This window comes from Chiloscyllium plagiosum, chromosome 7, assembly GCF_004010195.1.
Source record: "Chiloscyllium plagiosum isolate BGI_BamShark_2017 chromosome 7, ASM401019v2, whole genome shotgun sequence".
In the NCBI taxonomy this organism is placed as follows: Eukaryota; Metazoa; Chordata; class Chondrichthyes; order Orectolobiformes; family Hemiscylliidae; genus Chiloscyllium; species Chiloscyllium plagiosum.
The window spans coordinates 91,747,426-91,766,359 of record NC_057716.1 but is presented as its reverse complement, the minus strand read 5'-3'; the positions used below and the strand labels follow the sequence as shown (position 1 = coordinate 91,766,359).

General features: G+C 42.0%; 1 protein-coding gene across 4 annotated transcripts in view; it reads left to right on the top strand.

The window, feature by feature from the left end:
* Positions 1-18,934, top strand: part of ptpn4a (protein tyrosine phosphatase non-receptor type 4a) — a 343,217-nt gene that overhangs the window by 164,050 nt on the left and 160,233 nt on the right. For all 4 annotated transcript variants that reach the window (XM_043694229.1, XM_043694231.1, XM_043694228.1 and 1 more), the window contains 4 exons: positions 4,851-4,893; positions 4,982-5,060; positions 13,123-13,167; positions 18,863-18,915. In XM_043694229.1, coding sequence (XP_043550164.1) covers positions 4,851-4,893; positions 4,982-5,060; positions 13,123-13,167; positions 18,863-18,915 — 220 coding nt within the window. The remainder of the gene's footprint in view (positions 1-4,850; positions 4,894-4,981; positions 5,061-13,122; positions 13,168-18,862; positions 18,916-18,934) is intronic.

Genomic DNA, 18,934 nt, shown 5'->3' with positions numbered 1-18,934 from the left:
TGTTCCCTAGAGCGCTCTGCTAGGAGGCGCCCAGTCTCCCCAATGTAGAGGAGACCACATCGGGAGCAACGGATACAATAAATGATATTAGTGGATGTGCAGGTAAAATTTTGATGGATATGGAAGGCTCCTTTAGGGCCTTGGATAGAGGTGAGGGAAGAGGTGTGGGCGTAAGTTTTACAGTTTCTGCGGTGGCAGGGGAAAGTTCCAGGATGGGATGGTGGGTCATAGGGGGGGCATGGACCTGACCAGGTAGTCCCGGAGGGAACGGTCTTTGCGGAAGGCGGAAAGGGGTGGGGAGGGAAATATATCCCTGGTGGTGGGGTCTTTTATGGAGGTGGCGGAAATGTCGGCGGATGATTTGGTTTATGCGGAGGTTTGTAGGGTGGAAGGTGAGCACCAGGGGCGTTCTGTCCTTGTTACGGTTGGAGGAGTGGGGTCTGAGGGTGGCGGTGCGGGATGTGGACGAGGTGCATTGGAGGGTATCTTTAACCACGTGGGAAGGGAAATTGCGGTCTCTAATCTGGTTTCCAGCATCTGCAGTCATTGTTTTTACCTATACTCTTGCTGCTGTTGCCCTGCCAAAAGAGGAGTGGGGAGTTTGTGGAACTGTGGAGTTGCTATTGAGGAAGCCAAGTGGATTAGAGTAGGATTACTATGCTTAAAAAAAAACATGGGTGGGTAAAAAAAAAAGGAAAGACTAGAATCAAGCTTGAAAGTTATTGAACATGATGAGTCCTTGAGGCTGCAGGGTCCCAAAGCAGAAAATGAGGTGCTGTTCCACTGATTTCTATTGATTTTACTTCTGTTAAGCCTGTTTGGTGCCACAGCAATCACTTTCTCTTCATTTCTACAGTTCAGCTTGTGTTCACATTTGGGCCAGGGCTGTCAGATTGAGTAGCTTGTTGGTGATTCCTTCTGTCATTTTATTGTGGATTGGAAAAAGGTTGATAGAGTTGTAGTTGAAGGGTGAGATATGCTCTTCTTGTAAGGGAGAGGGCATACCTGGGCAATAATGCCTCATTAGAAGTAGATATCAGAGTTTTAGCTGCAATCGAATGGCGTAGATAGGAACATGGCAGATTTCCCACATATCATAAAGTGGGAGACTGGAGATGCATTCTTTTTGAGAGTGTGAACGCCGGTTGGCTGGCTGGCAGGCTGGCCTTGGATATTTGCAAATGACTTCATTAATGTTTGGATTTGGTGCCTAATCTCCTAAAATGAAATCTTGTATACAGAAAAGCGTGTCTGTCTGAATAACATAGTAGTGTTATGCTGCAAACCTAATGCATGGAAAGCATCATGTGTTGCCAATCCTGAGAAATATTGGCTGAGAGGTATATCATAAAATTTTACAGTACAGAAGGATGCCATTCGACCCATCCTGTTTATACCAACCCCTGAGAAAGCTACCCAGCGAGTCCCATTCTCCAGCTTTATCTCTATAGCCCTCAAAATGGGTCTTTCGTCAGGAAATCAAGCTAGTTTGTTTTGGAAATAGGATTTGAAACATATACCATTGAACTGTAGAAATGTTACAGCACATAGAGAGATCTTTCAGACCATTGTGTCTTTGCTGGCTGAATAAATAAGCACCATCACCAGAGATATATTTCCCTCCCCACCCCATCCCCTTTCCGTAAAGACCGTTCCCCTTGCAAGTACCTCGTCAGGTCCACCACCCCCCCCCCCCCCCAAAAACACCACCCAACAACCCAACCTTTCCTCCTGGCACCTTCCCCTGTCACCACAGGAATTGCAAAATCTGTGCTCACACCTCCCCCCTCACCTCCATCCTAGGCCCCAAAGGAGCCTTCCACATCCATCAGAGTTTCACCTGCACCTCCACAAATGTCATTTACTCTATCCATTGCTCCTGATGTGATCTCCTCTACATTGGGGAGACAGGACACCAACTCGTACAGTGCTTCAGAGAACATCTCCGGGACACCCGCACCAACCAACCCCACTGCCCCGTGGCCAATCACATCAGCTCCCCCTCCCACTCTGCCGAGGATGTGCAGTCCTGGGCCAACATCTTCGCCACTACCTTACTACCCGATGCCTGGAGGAAGAACACTTCATCTTCTGCCTCTGGACCCTCCAACCCCATCAATGTGGATTTCACCAGTTTCCTCATTTCCTCTCCCGCCACCTTACCCCAGTTCCAACCTTCCAGCTCAGCAACGTCCTCATAACTTGTCCCGTCTGTCCATCATCTTCCCACCTATCTGCACCACCCTCCCCTCTGACCTATCACCTTTACCCCTTCCCCCTCCATCCACCTATTGCACTCTCAGCTACCTTCGCCCTCCCTAGCCACCTCCCATTCGCATTTATCTCACTAAGGCTCACAGCCTTATTCTTGATGAAGGGCTTTTGCCCAAAACGTCAATTTTCCTGCTCCTCAGACGCTGCCTGATCTGCTGTGCTTTTCCAACACCACACTCCTGACTCTAATCTCCTGCATCTGCAGTACTCACTTTCACCTGACTAAATATGCAGCTCATTCTGAACCACCTTCCATCACAGCTTATTGCCTTCCAGGCTAAAGTGCTTCAGATGCAAGTCCAGGCTCCTTTAAATTGAATTGAGAGTTGTCTCCTCAAGCACCAAACTAGACAGTGAATTCTAGACACCCAAAACACTCTGGGTAAAAAGGTTTTCCTTATTTTCCCTCCAATTACCTTAAATCTGTGCTCCCTGTTAATTAACATCTATACTGGAGGAAGCAGGTCTGTCCACTTTATTCAAGCCCTTTATTTTGTACACCTTGATTAAGTCACCCCTTGGTTCCTACTCTTGCTTTGAAGGAAAGCAATCTTAGCCTATCCAATATTTCCTCGTACCTATAATCTTTGAGCCCTGGCAACAATAAATGTGTAAGTTTCCTCTGCTCTGTCTCTGGCTCTCGCTGTCGCTCTGTTCCATGGTCACTCTCTTTCTCTATTATGTCCTTCCTTCGTGGAATGTGTGCGCAAAACTCTAGCTGTGACCTAACCATTGTATTACACTTCTCCAGCAATCATCCTTGTTTTTGTTCAGTACTTCACCCAGTGATGAAAATCATTTCCTACTTTATCTACCTGTCCTGTCCATCTTCAGGTAACTGTAGACATGCAGTCCTGCACACAATATCTCTCACTTCCTCTCCACCTCTAAATATCCCATCTTTATTGTGTGTTCCATTGCTTTGTTTGTCTATACTTGACTTCTCTGGATTGAATTACATTTGCTACTTTCCCACCCACTCAGCCAAGCCATTGGTAACCTCCAGCAGTCACTAGACATTCTCTTCACTACCAATGACAAAGTCAGTTTTTGTGTTTTTGAAAATTTCCCAAGCATTCGTCCCACACTTATATATATATTAATGATGTAGATTTATCACAAATAGCAAAGGATCCAACACTGAACCCTGTGAAACACCACTGGAAACTGCTTTCCAATCATCAGCGATCACTCTCATAGAGTACGATACTCGTCCATTTGTTTCTCCAATCATTCCAGTTTGTAATCATTTTCCCACTTGTTGATGTTAATATGTAATTTCTTGAGGTTGGTTCGGTTGTTATCTTGGAAGCATTTCTTCTGGCCACTATGGGCACACTGACCTTCCGTAAGCTGGGAGTGCATGATCTGTTTTGGGACACATGAGTTGGGCATTTGGATGACATGGCTGGTCCATTGGAGTTGCTGTTGAATTATGTTGGTGATGATGCTATGTTGGCATCCTCCAAGATGCTTATGTTAGTGTGCTTGACTTCCCAGGTGATCCATAGGATTTTCAGAGGGATCCCTGGTGGTATCTGGTGCTTCAAAATGTGTATTGTAGGTGGTCCATGTTTCAGATTCATAGAACAGTGTGGGAAGGAAAACCGCTTTGTAAACTGTAAGGAATGAAAATGACCACTTCATATGCCCTTTGTCGACCTAAGGCCTTTAACACCTTAACCACCAGACTCTCTGGCTGATATTGTCGCATTGTGGTTGTTCTGATAAGTTCATCAGGATGCTGAAGCTGCTGCACGATGACATGTTGCTTAGCAACTGTGGATTGGAGTCTGAGCCTACTGCCACGAAGAGAGGGGTCAAGCAGGGTTGCACCTTCGCACCCACCCTGTTCATCATCATCAATGTCACCATCCTCTATCTCACTGGCCAAAACCTGCACAAGGGAATTCAAATCATTCACTGTATGGACAGTGGGCTGTTCACCCTTAATAGGTTCAAGGCCAAGGGCAAGGTCTCTTCCATCTCCATCATAGAGAATGCATTTTAGGGCTCGTATATTGGGGACAGGTGATGGTACAAGTTTAAAAAAAGCACGCATTTTTGGAAAGATTAAATTGCAAACTATCAAACCATTTATTACCAAATAATTTTTTTTAAATGTTGCATTACAGTCATGTTATTTTAATTGTATTTCACAATTGATATCTTGAACTGCGCATTAAAATTATGGAAACTTTATTTAGCTATCTTAAAATCCATCTCGTCCTTTTTGGTTTTCCCTTTTCCTATTCTCCGGACAGTTCCGCAAAGGGAGACGCACAGTAGAGGAAAACATCTGGTGAAGGCATGATGCTTGAAAAACTTTCGAACAATTTTGGTGTCCCTGTGTGAACCCATTTACCAAAGAAATTACTTTGGAAACGCACCTAACTATGCATTTCCTATGAATTTTCTCAATTATTTACATTAAAAGTAATTTCAGTATTAGATCATAGACCACTATGTAGTCTTTGTCTTTGAACTGAACCACTTCACAATAAGCTGAATGTAAGTCAAGTACAGGATGTTGTTTTTCTTGATTTCAAACAATGATTTTCTTTAATATTTTACAGCGATGGTTAGACCCAAACAAATCTGTCAGAAAGCAACTTAAAAGTAAGTAAAGCCAATTAGTTTATAAAGTTGTTGGAAATGTTATATCAGTCCTGTATTCTGAAGTAAAATTCTGTCTCTTTACTTGTAGGAGGATCCCCACATAACTTGAATTTTAGAGTCAAATTTTTTGTGACTGACCTCAATAAGCTCCAAGAGGAATACACAAGGTGGGTGCTGAAATTAAGTAAAAGGGAAAGGGTGGGATGTAGGGAAAAGTAAAACGGTAGGGTTAAGATTTACGCAAGTGGTAACACGACCTTTTAAATTGCAATTGGTCTCATTTCAGTTTATTCACCTGTCCAATTGAGTGCTGCTCAGATTTACTTTCAGGTTTCTGTACTCTTGACTATTTGTACTGGAAATCCCCCTAGTATTTGTAAATTTTCAATTAAACCAAAAATTCCTATGGATTGTGTTTAATAAAGAAGTATGTTCATATTTTGCAACAAATTTTGGAATCATTCTCGCATCATAAAGCGAGTACTTGCTATTTATGTTGTACTTTTCCACTGCCTTGGAGCAATGTGTTTGACTCTTAACTGCCAGCAGGGCAATTGGGGATAAGCAATAAATGCTGGCTGAGGTAGCAACACCCTCAACCCATTATTGAATAAAAAAAATTCCAAGATATTTCAGAACTGATTGTTTTGAAGTGTTATCAAAATCCTGATGAGAAATGTGTGCTTGCAATCAAGCACTATTATTCCACGAGTCACTTCAAATGGCCAATTAAATTGCTAGGATAGTTAATTTGTCTGTCTGCAAACCATACTCTCATCAGGATTCATCAATGAACAAATAAACAAAAACTGACTATTTCAAATGCATCCTTTAATAAGTGGCAAAATGAATTATCAATTGCCAGTGTGTAGACTTAACCAATATCCTCTTTAAATCCGAACATGCGTTCATTCACAAATAAGGCAGACAAGATGGATGATTTTGCAGGAATACTGAGAGTAAAAAATATAGTCAAAAAGGAGCAACGCCTGTGGAGCAGGAGTTGAACCACAAATGGAAATGAGGTGGCTGTTTTGGTTTTTGAAAATATGTCTAGTTGGCAGTATATAACTGCGGGGTGCCATTGATTGGGCCCAACTGTTTTGAATTTACATTAATGACTTGGATGCAGGAATAGGAAGTGTACAGTCAAATTTGCAGATGGCACTAAATAGCTGGGAATGTAAGTTGTAATGAATAAGTAAAAAACTTACAGATGAATATGGATAGGTTAGGTGTATAGGCCAAAATTTGGCAGATGAAGTCTATCAAATAAGTAAAGTTATCCATTTTGGTCAGAGGAATTAAAATGGAAATTATCTCAATGGAGAGAAATTTCACTACTTCAGCACGTAGGAATCTGGTTGTTCTCAAATATACATTGCAGAAAACCAGTGTGCAGGTATAGCAGATAATAAGGCAAATGAAACTTTGGCCTTTATTGCCAATGCAATGGACTGTAGAAGTAGGAAATGGTTGCTGATTGTACAAGGCATTAGTGAGATCTCACTTGGAATATTGCAAACAATTTTGGTCCTCTTACTTGCAGTGATGTGGTTGTATTGGAGGCAATTCAGTGGAGGTTCAGAACATGGAACAGTACAAGTTCAGCCCTTGACGTTGTGCTGACCTTTTATTCTACTCTAAGATCAAACTAACCAACATACCCTTCATTTTACTATATTCCATGCGTCTATCCAAGAGTCCTTAAATGTATATCCTAAATGTGTCTGATTTGTACTACCACCGCTGGCAGTGCAATCCAGCACCCACCACTCTGTGTAAAGAACCTACCTCTGAAATCACCTCTAAATCTTCCTCCAATCACCTTAAAGCCCCCTTGTGATAGCCATTTCTGCCCTGAAAAAAAGTCTCTGACTATTCATTCCATCTATGCCTTTCATCATCATGTACACCTCTGTTAAATCGCCTCTCAACCACCTTCCCTCCAGTAACCTATCTTCATATTGCATGCCCTTCAGTCCAGGCAGCAATCTGGAAAATCTCCTCTGCACCCTCTCTAAGTCTTCCACATCTTCCTATAATGAAGCAATCAGAACTGAACACAATATTCCAAGTGTGGTCAAACCAGGACTCTGTAGAGCTGCAGCATAACTTCACGACTCTTAAACTCTATCCCCTTGCTAATGAAAAATCAACTCACCATTCACCACCTTAACAACCCTATCAACTTGCTTGGCAACTTTGTGGGATCTGTGGACACAAGATCCCTCTGTTCCTCCACACTGCTAAGATTCCTGCTTTTAACTCTGTGTTCTACATTCAAACTCGACCTTCCAAAATGAATGACTTCACATTTGTTCAGGTTGAATGCTGTCTACCACTTATTGGCCCAGTTGTGCATCCTGTCAATGTCCCGTTGCAACCTACAACAGCCCTCCACACTATCTACCACTCCTCCAACCTTTGTGTCATCGGCAAACTTACTAACCTACACTTCCACTTCTTAGTCCAAGCCATTTATAAAAATGACAAAGAGCAGAGGTCCCAGCGATCCCTGCGAGCACCACTGGTCACCGAGCTCCAGGCTGAATACTTTCCATCTGTATTACTCTGTCTTCTATGGGCTAGGTAATTCTGCATCCAGTCAACCAAATTCCCCTGTATCCCATGCCTCTACTTTCTGAATGGGCCTACCATTGCGAACCTTGCTAAAATCCATCCACTACTCTACCTTCATCAATGTGTTTTGTCATATAGAACATGGAAAAGTACACCACAGAACAGGCCCTTTGACCCACGATGTTGTGCGGAGATTTAATCCTAGTGTAAAATATAGTAACTTAACCTACGCACCCCTCAACTCACTGCTATCCATGTGCATGTCCAGCAGTCGCTTAAATGTCCCCAATGTCTCTGCTTCCACCACCACAGCTGGCAACACATTCCATGCATTCACAACTCTCTGCGTAAAGAACCTACCACTGACGTCTCCTTTATACCTTCCTCCTAATATCTTCAAACAATGACTTCTCGTAACAGTCCATCCTGCCCTGGGGAATAGTCTCTGGCTATTGACTCTATCTATTCCTCTCATTATTTTGTACACCTCAATCAGGTCTCCTCTCTTCCTCCTCTCCAGAGAGAAAAGTCCGAGCTTATTCAACCTTTCTTCACAAGGCAAGCCCTCCAGTCCAGGCAGCATCCTGGTAAACCTTCTTTGCACCCTCTCCAAAGCCTCTGTATCTTTCCTATAACAGGGCAACCAGAACTGGGCACAATATTCCAAGTGTGGTCTCACCAGGGACTTGTAGAGCTGCAGCAAAATCTCACGACTCTTAAACTCGATCCCCCTGTTAATGAAAGCCAAAACACTATATGCTTTCTGAACAACCCTATCTACTTGGGTGGTACCTTTCAGGGATCTATGTACTTGCACACCCAGATCCCTCTGTTCCTCCACACTGCTAAGAATCCTGTCTTTAATCCTATATTCAGCATTCGAGTTCGACCTTCCAGAATGCATCACTTTGCATTTATCCAGGTTGAACTCCATCTGCCATTTCTTAGCCCAGCTCTGCATCTTGTCTATGTCGCGCTGCAGCCTGCAGTAGCCCTCGATACTATCGACAACACCTCCAACCTTTGTGTCATCTGCAAATTTACTAACCCACCCCCTCAACCTCCTCATCCAAGTCATTTATAAAAATTGCAAAGAGCAGAGGCCCAGGAACAGAGCCCTGCAGGACCCCACTCAACACTGACCTCCAGGCAGAATACTTTTCTTCAAAGAATTCAGTAAGGCTTGTGAGGCATGATCTGTCCCACTCAAAGCCATGCTGACTATCTCTAGTCAAGTAAAGGTTTTTCAAGTAATCATAAGTCATAAGTCCTGCATCTCAGAATTCTCTCCAATAATTTGCCCGTGACAGACATAAGACTGACTGGTCTGTAATTCCCAGGATTATCCCTATTCCCGTTCTTGAATAAAAGAACATTTGCCACCCTCTAATCACCTGGCACTACTCCAGTGGACAGTAATGACGCAAAGATCATCGCCTAAGGTGCAGCAATTTCTTCCCTTGCTTCCTGTAGTAACCTTGGTCATGTCCTGCCTGGCCCAGGCAACATAGAATGTTACAGCGCAGTACAAGTCCTTCAGCCCTCCATGTTGTGCCTTCTGAACAACCCTATAACCTGTGTGGCAACTTTCAGGGATTTATGCACCTGGACAAACTCCTCATCTTTGGAATCAATCACAACTCCCTGACTTTTACTATAGTCAAGGAGAGAAATAGGATAGACGATATGGAAAAGTATTAATTGGGGAGGGGGAATTACAATACTATTAGGCAGGAACTGGGGCACCGAAATTGGGAACACATGTTCAGGGAAATGCATGACAGAAATGAGAAGTTGTTTTGGGAGCACTTGCTCATAGTGCTGAATAGGTTTGTCCCACTGAGGCAAGGAAAGGATGGTAGGGCGAAGGAACCTTAGGTGACAAGGGATGTGGAACATCTAGTCAAGAGGAAGATGTCTACTCCTTCTAGTAATGTTATCAATTCTCAATTTGATATTTGGTCCTCGATCTTTTGCTTCAGTTAGAATGTTCTTTGAATTTATGTTACTTTTCTACTCGGCAAGAGAGAGATGTGGCTTGCAGGTTTTTGGAAATTTGAGCATATAGTATTTTGAGGGAAATTGCTCTCACTTAGCTTTCTGATAAAACTGCGACGTAAAATGTTTTCAAATCTGTTGCTGGGCAGTTGTGTATTTTAACCCAAAGGCCACATGATGCTAGTTAGTCTATCAGAAGTATCAAATCCCATTTTTCAAAAGTTTCATACTCTTGTCCAACCAACATGTGAATGCCCATGGTCGTTCTTGAATGTCCAGTCCTGAGCAATGTGCTGTTTTTGCTGTGTGACTGTGCAGCTGCTAGAAGGTTCTGCACACTGGTTTGCCAGCATATTGATTTCTGGTTCTGGAGATCCATGCAGGAATAATTTCAGGGTGCATGGGACTTGATTTGCAAGTTCTGTTCAACATTTATCCCGTTTATCATGGTTGCAGTGCCACAGAACACAATGGGATGATATTGTCTTCACAAGGATTATACTGTGGTCCCATCTACCATTGTTGTCACAAACAAATGGATCTGCTGCAGTTACGTTGATGAGGGCGCAATCAAGTATGCTTTCCCTCATTTGTTTTGCTCACCAATGACCAGGTGCAGTCTAGTAGCAATATCATCTATGACTCCAATTCAGTTAGTGCTGCTGTTATCACTTAGTGATAAATAATTTATATTTCCAACTCAGAGTACATTCTGTGCACTTTGTTTACTACATCCTCTGCGATGTTCAACCTGGAGGAGAACTGATCAATCCTTTTAAGGCTGTCAGTAGTTTTGACCTTATCATTAGACCCGATGAGTTTCAGACTTTGAGGGTCAATGTTGAGGACTTCTACCCGACTGTATCCCACAGTGTAGTCCCCTCTGGTGGGCCTGACCTGGCTGTGGAGCAAACATATTGAGGTCTTGTGGTAGTGGCACCTGTGCATGATGGTCTGAGGTTGTTGGGGATGGGAAGAGCATGAAGCAATTTGGTAACAAGGATGCTAATTTTGAAATTGAGATGTTGCTTGACCAGGAATCAACGTATATTTGTCAACACAGAATTTTGACAAGTGGAACTTCGTGCACGCCAGTATGTGGACAGCAGGGTTCTGAAAAATCTCAAATCTGCAGAAGGAAAAATATAAGAGGGTAAACAAGAATGCTTTGGTGTAATCAAGTCTAGTGGTAGGAAGAGTAGGATTTCAGCAGACAAAGTGATGCACGGGTAATATCAGGGAAGTAGGTTATGTTAGTAATACTGCAGATATTTGTACGTAGGAATTTCAACTATGTGAAATCTTTGCACTTGTGTTGTATAATCATCATTAATTTAAATTTGCAAAGTCTTGGATCTTAGCTAGTGAGATCAAAGAAATATACTGGACTGTAGATATCCAAGGAGCAGGAATGTCAACGTTTTAGGTGTAAGCCCTTAATTAGGAATGTTGGGGAGGGGGCAAGGGGGCTGGGAAGGCAATAGGTAGATGCAGGTGAAGGGTGATTGTAATAGGTCAGTGGGAGGGTGGAGTGGATAGGTGGGAAGGAAGATGGACAGGTCATGAGGGCAATGCCGAGTTGGAGAGTTAGATCTGGGGTGAAGTGGGGGGAGGGAGGTTTGGAAACAGTGAAGTCTGTGTTGATGCTATGTGGTTGAAAAGTCCTAAGGTGAAAGATGAGTCGTCTTCCTTCAGTCGGCTGGTGGCTTAGATTTGGCGGTTGAGGTGGCCCAGGACTTGCATGTCCTTGGTGGAGTGAGAGGTGGAGTTGAAGTGGTTATCCACTGGGTGGTGGGGTTGTTTGATGCTTATGTTCAGAGATGTTCTCTGAAATGTTTGGCGTTACGTCTCCACAATGTAGAGGAGACCACATTGAGAGCAATGGACAGAGTAGATGAGGTGCGTGGATGTGCAGATGTGAAAAGATCCTTTGAGACCTTGTATGGAGGGGAGAGGTGTGAGCGCAGGTTTCACACATTGTGTGGCAGCAGGGCAAGCTGCCGGGGAATGAGGGAGTCAGAGAGGATGGTCTCTGCAGAACGTAGATGGGGAGGGAAATATGTCTCTGGTGGTGGGGTCTGATTGTAGGTGGCAGAAATGGCAAAGGGTAATGCGCTATATCCACATAATTGTGGAGTGAAAGGTGAGGACCGGGGTGTTCTATCTTAGTTGCAGTTAGAGGAGTCAGGTTCAAGGGCGAAGGTGCACAAAGTGGATGAGATGTGCTGAGGGGCATTGTTGATCACGTGGGAGGGGAAATTGCAGTCTTTGAAATAGGAGGCCATCTGGAATATCCTCAAGTAGAATCGCTCTTCCTGGGAGCGGATATGGCAGAGTAGTTGGGAATAATGGAGGAGGGGTGAGAGGAGGTTTATTCCAGGTAGCTGTGGGAGTCACTGGGTTTGAAATAGATGTCCGTGTTGAGTTCGTTGCCGGAGATCTGAACACTGACATCTATTTCAAACCCACCTCTTTGGCCACTGTATATAGTGAAGGAACTGAGTGTTGATCGGTTTAAAGGTTTTCTATGTTTGATCATGTTTTCACATGAAATGTAAATGCTTTTTCGAGACTATTTTTCTTGTGTATGTGCATGTTCTCATGGATGAACTAAGCACATCCAGTGTGGCAAAAGAATCAAAAGGTAAAACATCATTATGCGTAAATGATTATGATCTGTAATGCACTGCTCAAGGGTAGGGGAATGGGATTCAGTCAGTTTCAAAAGACAATTGGGTAAAAGGAGATATATGCTAAGCTACAGAGAACGATTTGCGGAGTGTAACTAACTGAATTGTCAACCTAGCCACAGGATGCTGAATGACCACCTTTGTGCTGTCTGATTCTATGTCTACATGCTGTGCAAAGAGAAAGTGATAAGTTGTAACTGTTTGTGTGTTGAGATGTATGAAATATTCTTTGAGATGCACATAACCAGCTGGGAAGCTAGATTGCTTTCTTGTGAGGCTCATGCTTCAGAGGATTGATCAGGGCAAGAGGCCAGTGTTATTTAAAGTTTTAAAAAAAAAGTTATTTAATAACTGTTGGTATGTATCCTTCTACTGCCATTATTAAACCACTGCTGTTAGGGCAAATACCTTAAAACAACACTTGTTAAGCTGGTGTTGTTTATAATTTGCTGACAGTTCTGGAGGGTATATGAAAGCTTTAGGAAAAATATTATAATGATTCATTGCAGTAGTGAGAATGAGAAATTATAGTTTGACAGTTCAAAATCAGGAAATTTAACACTAGGCTAGACGTTATGGATCAACCTAGAGGATGTTTTCAAAATTCAATGAATTTGTAAATGTCAAAGGAAACATTTTTGCCTAAGGTTTAGAATAAAGTTAGCTTTAATAATTGGACCTGATCTATGGAAAGTTCCAGCAATTGTACAGACCTTTTGAAAAATTAATCCAGTTGTTGTTAACTTAGTTAATTTGGGTAAAAGCTAACTACCTTCAGGTATAATCGGATGAATGAATTAATTGTGATTGCAATTTGTTTTTTGTGAATTTAAGCTATCTACTAAATTTCTTCATAGCTGAAGATAAACATGTTTATCATTACCAGTGGAAAATACTTCATTGTGTATTTTGCACTATGCTGTGTGGACTAAAATGTGCATTTTTATTTCTTCTTAAGGTACCAATATTTTCTGCAACTTAAACAAGATATTCTTAGTGGAAGGTAAGCATCATTCTTGTATCTTAGAAGATGTTATTTTAGCAAGCTGTGGCCTAAAGAATAAACATGTTATAGGTGATAATTGCAGTATCTGAAGGCTATAAGGTGGACCAAATCTTTATCATTGTGATCTGGATACCAAATATACATTGGAGCAATTATTTTGGTTTTGTCAGAAGGCTCCTTTATAAGGGTCTTCTCCTTTTGCTTTATGAAAAAAAATCCCATATTTCGTCCCAGATATTAAATCATTAATCTCAAGCACAGACTAGGCTGTCTTTCCTGTTTCTCCTGCTGCTACTATGTAAATCCTTTGGGACATTGTGCACTTCTGGGACAATCTTTAATTTTTACATTGTTGTTGTAAATCATAATCTCCTGTCGCAGGTGTTCTATTGTCAGCATTCTGTTATTCTACAGGGCTCCCATCAATAGTTGTGTAATTTAATTTGTTGTATATTGTGATGTAAGGTACGTTAAGTATAAACTAGATACATGTGGGTTTTGGTATGTAGGTATGAAAGATTTAATGATTAACATGGCATATTTCTGGAGCCACAGTTTTGTTTTCAATCAGTATGAAAGTATGTGTTCTTGCAGTGATAATGGGAATGTCTTTGCATCAGGACAGTTTTACAAGTGGACAGAATAAACATGGAAGAGCATTAGCTTGTTTTCAATTAGAAGAATCAGAATTTTACTTACTTAAAGAAGAAACCCATAGGTTGCAAAGAGTTTGGGTTAATTTCAGAGATCTGGTGGTAGTAATAAGAGTTTCTCCTGAAAAAAGAAGCAATAGCTGCAGAAAATAAGTTACTTCAGAGTAAGAGTTTAGTTTGAAACCTCCAGACCAGAAGTGTTTGGTTAGGGGTTAATCAAAGTTGGAAAAGCCTTTGTTCAATTGTGTGAATACTCAAGGAAGAGACTATCAAACACTCAAGACTGACAATGGAGATAAATCGTCAAGATAAACCTTCAGATATGATAAAGAAGCGAACTCTGCTTGGAATACTAATAATGTGATGGTGTTGGGATGAGCGGAATTGAATTTTTACTGTGTTTTGAAATTTCAAATGTGTACATTATATGTAATAGTTTATTCCATTTTGTTTGCACAATAAACTTCAGTTTTGTTGTGTTGCGGGGAAGTAATACATTGTTAAATTAAAAATAATCTGTCAAGCTACGTTTCAGTCCGGGATCTGACCTGTCTGGTGATAACATCAGTTGGGATTATTACAATATACAGAGGAACTTCGATTATCCGAAATTCGGATTATCCGAACAAGATCACAAGGTCCTGATGCTTGGCTAAACTATGTTATCCAAACATTTGATGATCCGAGCATTTGATTATCCGACCAAAATACTACTCACCCATGTCGTTCGGATAGTCAAGGTTCCTCTGTATATTGATTTAGAATACTAGATTATGAGATATTAGATTGCTGATTTTATGGGAATTCTGTCAAGTATTTAGAGCATTTTGATTGCTTTTCTGCACTATTGTAGAAAAAATGACAAACCATGACTGTTAGGGAACATAATTCTACCCTTCTTTGGCTCAAGGCTGTTTGCTGAGCTCGGTTTGGGCGCCGCTCGGTTGGTCACTTAACACCTTGCTCATTTGCTGATTAATTTTTTATTGAAGTGTAAAAGCTAAGTGATTCACAGTTGGGTGGTGAGGCAGTGTGTGGTCTATTGATTCTCAGTGATCAGAAAATGGAGTCAGCTGCTTGAGCAAATCAAAGGAAGACAAGTTGGTGTTGCCTGATGAGTGCAAATATGTGTTTTCTTTTGTTTTCAGGTTAATATTTGAAGCTCAAGTACAGGGTTGACAAGGCAGTTACAGTGATGAGAAAGTAGAAATTACATTGCAGAAAAAATGGCAAAAACTAATTGAAACTCTGTTACTTTCATTCACCATTTTATTATTGATTCCTTTTCAAAAAAAACTTCATTGTTAATGCAAGGTTTGTTAATAAAAATGCTTGTTGTGATTCTACATTTGAAACTGATTTTAGAGTCATCATGTCACGCAGCACGGGAACAGATCCTTTGCTCCAACTTGTCCATGCTAACCAGGTTTCCAAAACTAAATTAGTCCCATTTGGCCCATATCCCTCTATACTTTTCTTATTCATGTACCTGTCCAAATGTCTTTTAAATGTTCTAACTGTACCTGCAAATGCCACTTCCTCTGGCATCTCGTTCCATATGCACACAACCCTCTATGAAAACATTACCCCTCAGGTCCCTTTTAAATCTTTCCCCTCTCACCTTAAATCTATGACCTCTCGTTTTGAACTCCCCTACTCTGGGGGAAGAAAAACCTTGACTATTCACCTTATGCTTTTTGCCCCTCATGCTTTTATAAACCTCTATATGGTCACCTCCCACCTCCGACCCTCCAGGGAGAACAGCCCCAGCCTATTTAGCCTCTCCCTAAAGCTCAATTCCTCCAACCTTGGCAATATCCTTGTAAATCCTTTCTGAACCCTTTCAATTTCTTGACATCCCTCCGATTGGAGGCAGACCAGAATTGCACATAATATTCCAACAGTGGCCTAACTAGTGTGCTGTACAGACACAAGATGACCACCCAAATCCTATACTCAATGCTCTGACCAACAAGGGAAAGCATATCAAATGCAGACTTCACTATCCTATCTACCTGCGACTCTACTTTCAAGGAGCTATGAACCTACACTCCAAGGTCTCTTTGTTCAGCAACACTCCCTCTGACTTTACCACTAAGTGTATAAATCCTGCTTTGATTTGCTTTTCCTTTGCAGCTTCTAACATTTATCTAAATTAAACTCCATCTGCCACTCCTCAGCCTATCTGGTCAAGATCCTGTTGTACTTTGAGCTTACCTACTTCGATATCCATTACATCTCCATCTACAAACTTACTAACAATACTTCCTGTGTCCACATCCAAATCATTTATATAAATGATGAAAAATAGTGGACTCAGCACTGATTTTTGTGGCACTCCACTGGTCACAGGACTCCAGTCTGAAAAACAACCTTCCACCACTCTCCTCTGTTAGATTAGATTAGATTAGATTACTTACAGTGTGGAAACAGGTCCTTCGGCCCAACAAGTCCACACCGCCCCGCCGAAGCGCAACCCACCCATACATTTACCCCTTACCTAACACTACGGGCAACTTAGCATGGCCAATTCACCTGCTCTGCACATCTTTGGACTGTGGGAGGAAACCCACGGAGACACGAGGAGAACATGCAAACTCCACACAGTCAGTCGCCTGAAGCGGGAATTGAACCCGGGTCTTTGGCGCTGTGAGGCAGCAGTGCTAACCACTGTGCCACCGTGCCACCCACCGCCTTCTGCCTTTGAGCCAGTTCTGTATCCAAATGGCTAGTTCTCCCTGTTATCCATGAGATCTAACCTTGCTAACCAGTCTCCCATGAGGAACATTGTCGAATGCCTCACTGAAGTCCATATATACCACATCCACCACTCTGCTCTCATCTTTGTTACTTCTTCAAAAAACTCAATCAAGTTTGTGAGACATGATTTCCCACGCAAAAGCCATGTTGACTATCCTGAATCAGTCCTTGACTTCCCAAATGCTGTAAATCCTGTCCCTCAGGATTTCCTCCAGTAACTTGCCTACTACCGACATCAGGCTCAGCGGTCTGGAGTTCTATGGCTTTTTCTTGCCACCTTTTTTAAATAGTGGCACCACATTAGCCAACTTCCAGTCTTCAGACACTCAACTTGTGACTATCAATGGTATAAATTTCAGCGACGGACCCAGCAATCACTTCCCTAGCTTCCCACAGAGTTTCAGGAGACACCTGATCAGGTCCTGGAGATTATCTACTTTTGTGTGTTTTAAGGCATCCCGAACCACCACCTCTGTAATATGGACATTTTTCAAGATGTCACCATCTATTCCCCACATTCTATATCTTCCATGTCCTTCTCCACAGTAAGCGCTAATGAAAAATACTCATTTAGTATCTTCCCCCCCTTCTCTTGCAGTTCAACACATTGGCTGCCTTACTGATCTTTGGGAGACCCTATTCTCTCTCTAGTTACGCTTTTGTCCTTAAGGTGCTTATAAACACCCTTTGGATTCTCCTTAACACTCTTTGCTTAAGGTATCTCCTTTCCCCTTTTTGCCCTCCTGATTTCCCTCTTAAGTTTACTCCTACTGCGTTTATACTCTTCTAAGGATTTGTTTGATTGATCTTGTCTATATCTGACACATCCTTCTTTTTCTTTACCAAAACCTCAATTTCTCTAGTCATCCAGCATTCCCTACATCTACAGGCCTTGCCTTTCACCCTAACAGGAATATCGTGTCTCTGGACTCTTCGTTTTCTCATTTCTGAAGGCTTCCCATTTTCCAGCCATCCCTTTACCTGCAAACATTTCCCCCCCCCCCCAGTCAACTTTTGAAAGTTCTTGCCTCATACCATCAAAATGGCTTTCCTCCAATTTGGAAGAGTATTACTATTCAAAAGTCTCCTGTCATCGCAACTCGAACGCTGGTTTTCTTTTGGAATAGTTTAAGATTAGTCGAGTTATACTTGAGTTCTATTGAGTTTGAAGAGATTTAATCAAATGAAACCTGGCTGAATTACACTACTTGTGGTTCTGAGGGGGTAGGTAGGGTGGAGAGAAGAACGGTGAAGAGAAACTAAACAAACCTCTTCCTATAAAAACAAAGGAATTCTGATCAACTGTTTTTATTATTCATTTGTATCCAGTGGCAAGTTTGTTAGGTTATTGGGCAGCTAACTTGGCTAAGAGGGTAGGATTCCAAAGTGGGTGGGGTTGGGAACTGTTTAAGGCCACACTGATGATGGCCTGAACAGAAAGAAGCATTGTCTGTGTGACCTCAATACTCAGCAGAGGTGCATTAATAGGGCATTGAATCACTGCTGATTTTAGAATTGAACCGATCAGAGTTCCTTCTGGTACAATACTAATGGAATACTGTTACAAGCATTGGAGCATAGTTATGTAAGGCTCCTTCAGGTATGATGACAGATATATCTGCGGAATCTCCAGAATACCGCAATAAAATGTGCTGGTCCCTGAGACAACTTCTAATTATAGAATCGCTACAGTGTGAAAGTAGGCTATTTAGCCCATCGAGTCCACACTGACCCTCCGAAGAGCAGTCCACCCAGACTCACCCTCCTGTAACCCTGCATTTCCCATGGCTGATCCACCTAACCTACACAACCCTGGGCACTACAGCCAATACACCTAACCTGCACATCTTTGGACTGAGAGAGGAAACTGGAGCACCCAGAGAAAACCCACGCAGACACAGAGAATGTGCGAATTTCATGGCAATCACCCAAAGCTGGAATTGAACCCAGGTCTCTGGCATTGTAAGGCAGCAGTGCCAGCCATGGTGCTGCCCTTCTGTGATGAAGGCAAGGTGAATGTTTTGATGTGTTCTGAATTCTTCTCCTAATCCTCCAACCCCAATCCACTTCAACATTATTTTTACAACTAATGACATTGAACCTTCCATCTCCTTAAACTCTGCAAAATAGCTCTTAGCAAAAAATCTTGTGAAAAGGGGAAAAAAAATTTGAACAGAATTTTGAAAATTTTGGAAACCTCTGGCCTAATCTAAGGATGTTCAAATGTCTAATTACTGTTAAGTACATAAGCACTATTTTTCAATTGTTCCTTTTTCTAGGTTGCCTTGTCCATACAACATTGCAGCCCTCCTGGCTTCTTACTCTGTTCAGTGTAAGTATATACTTATCAC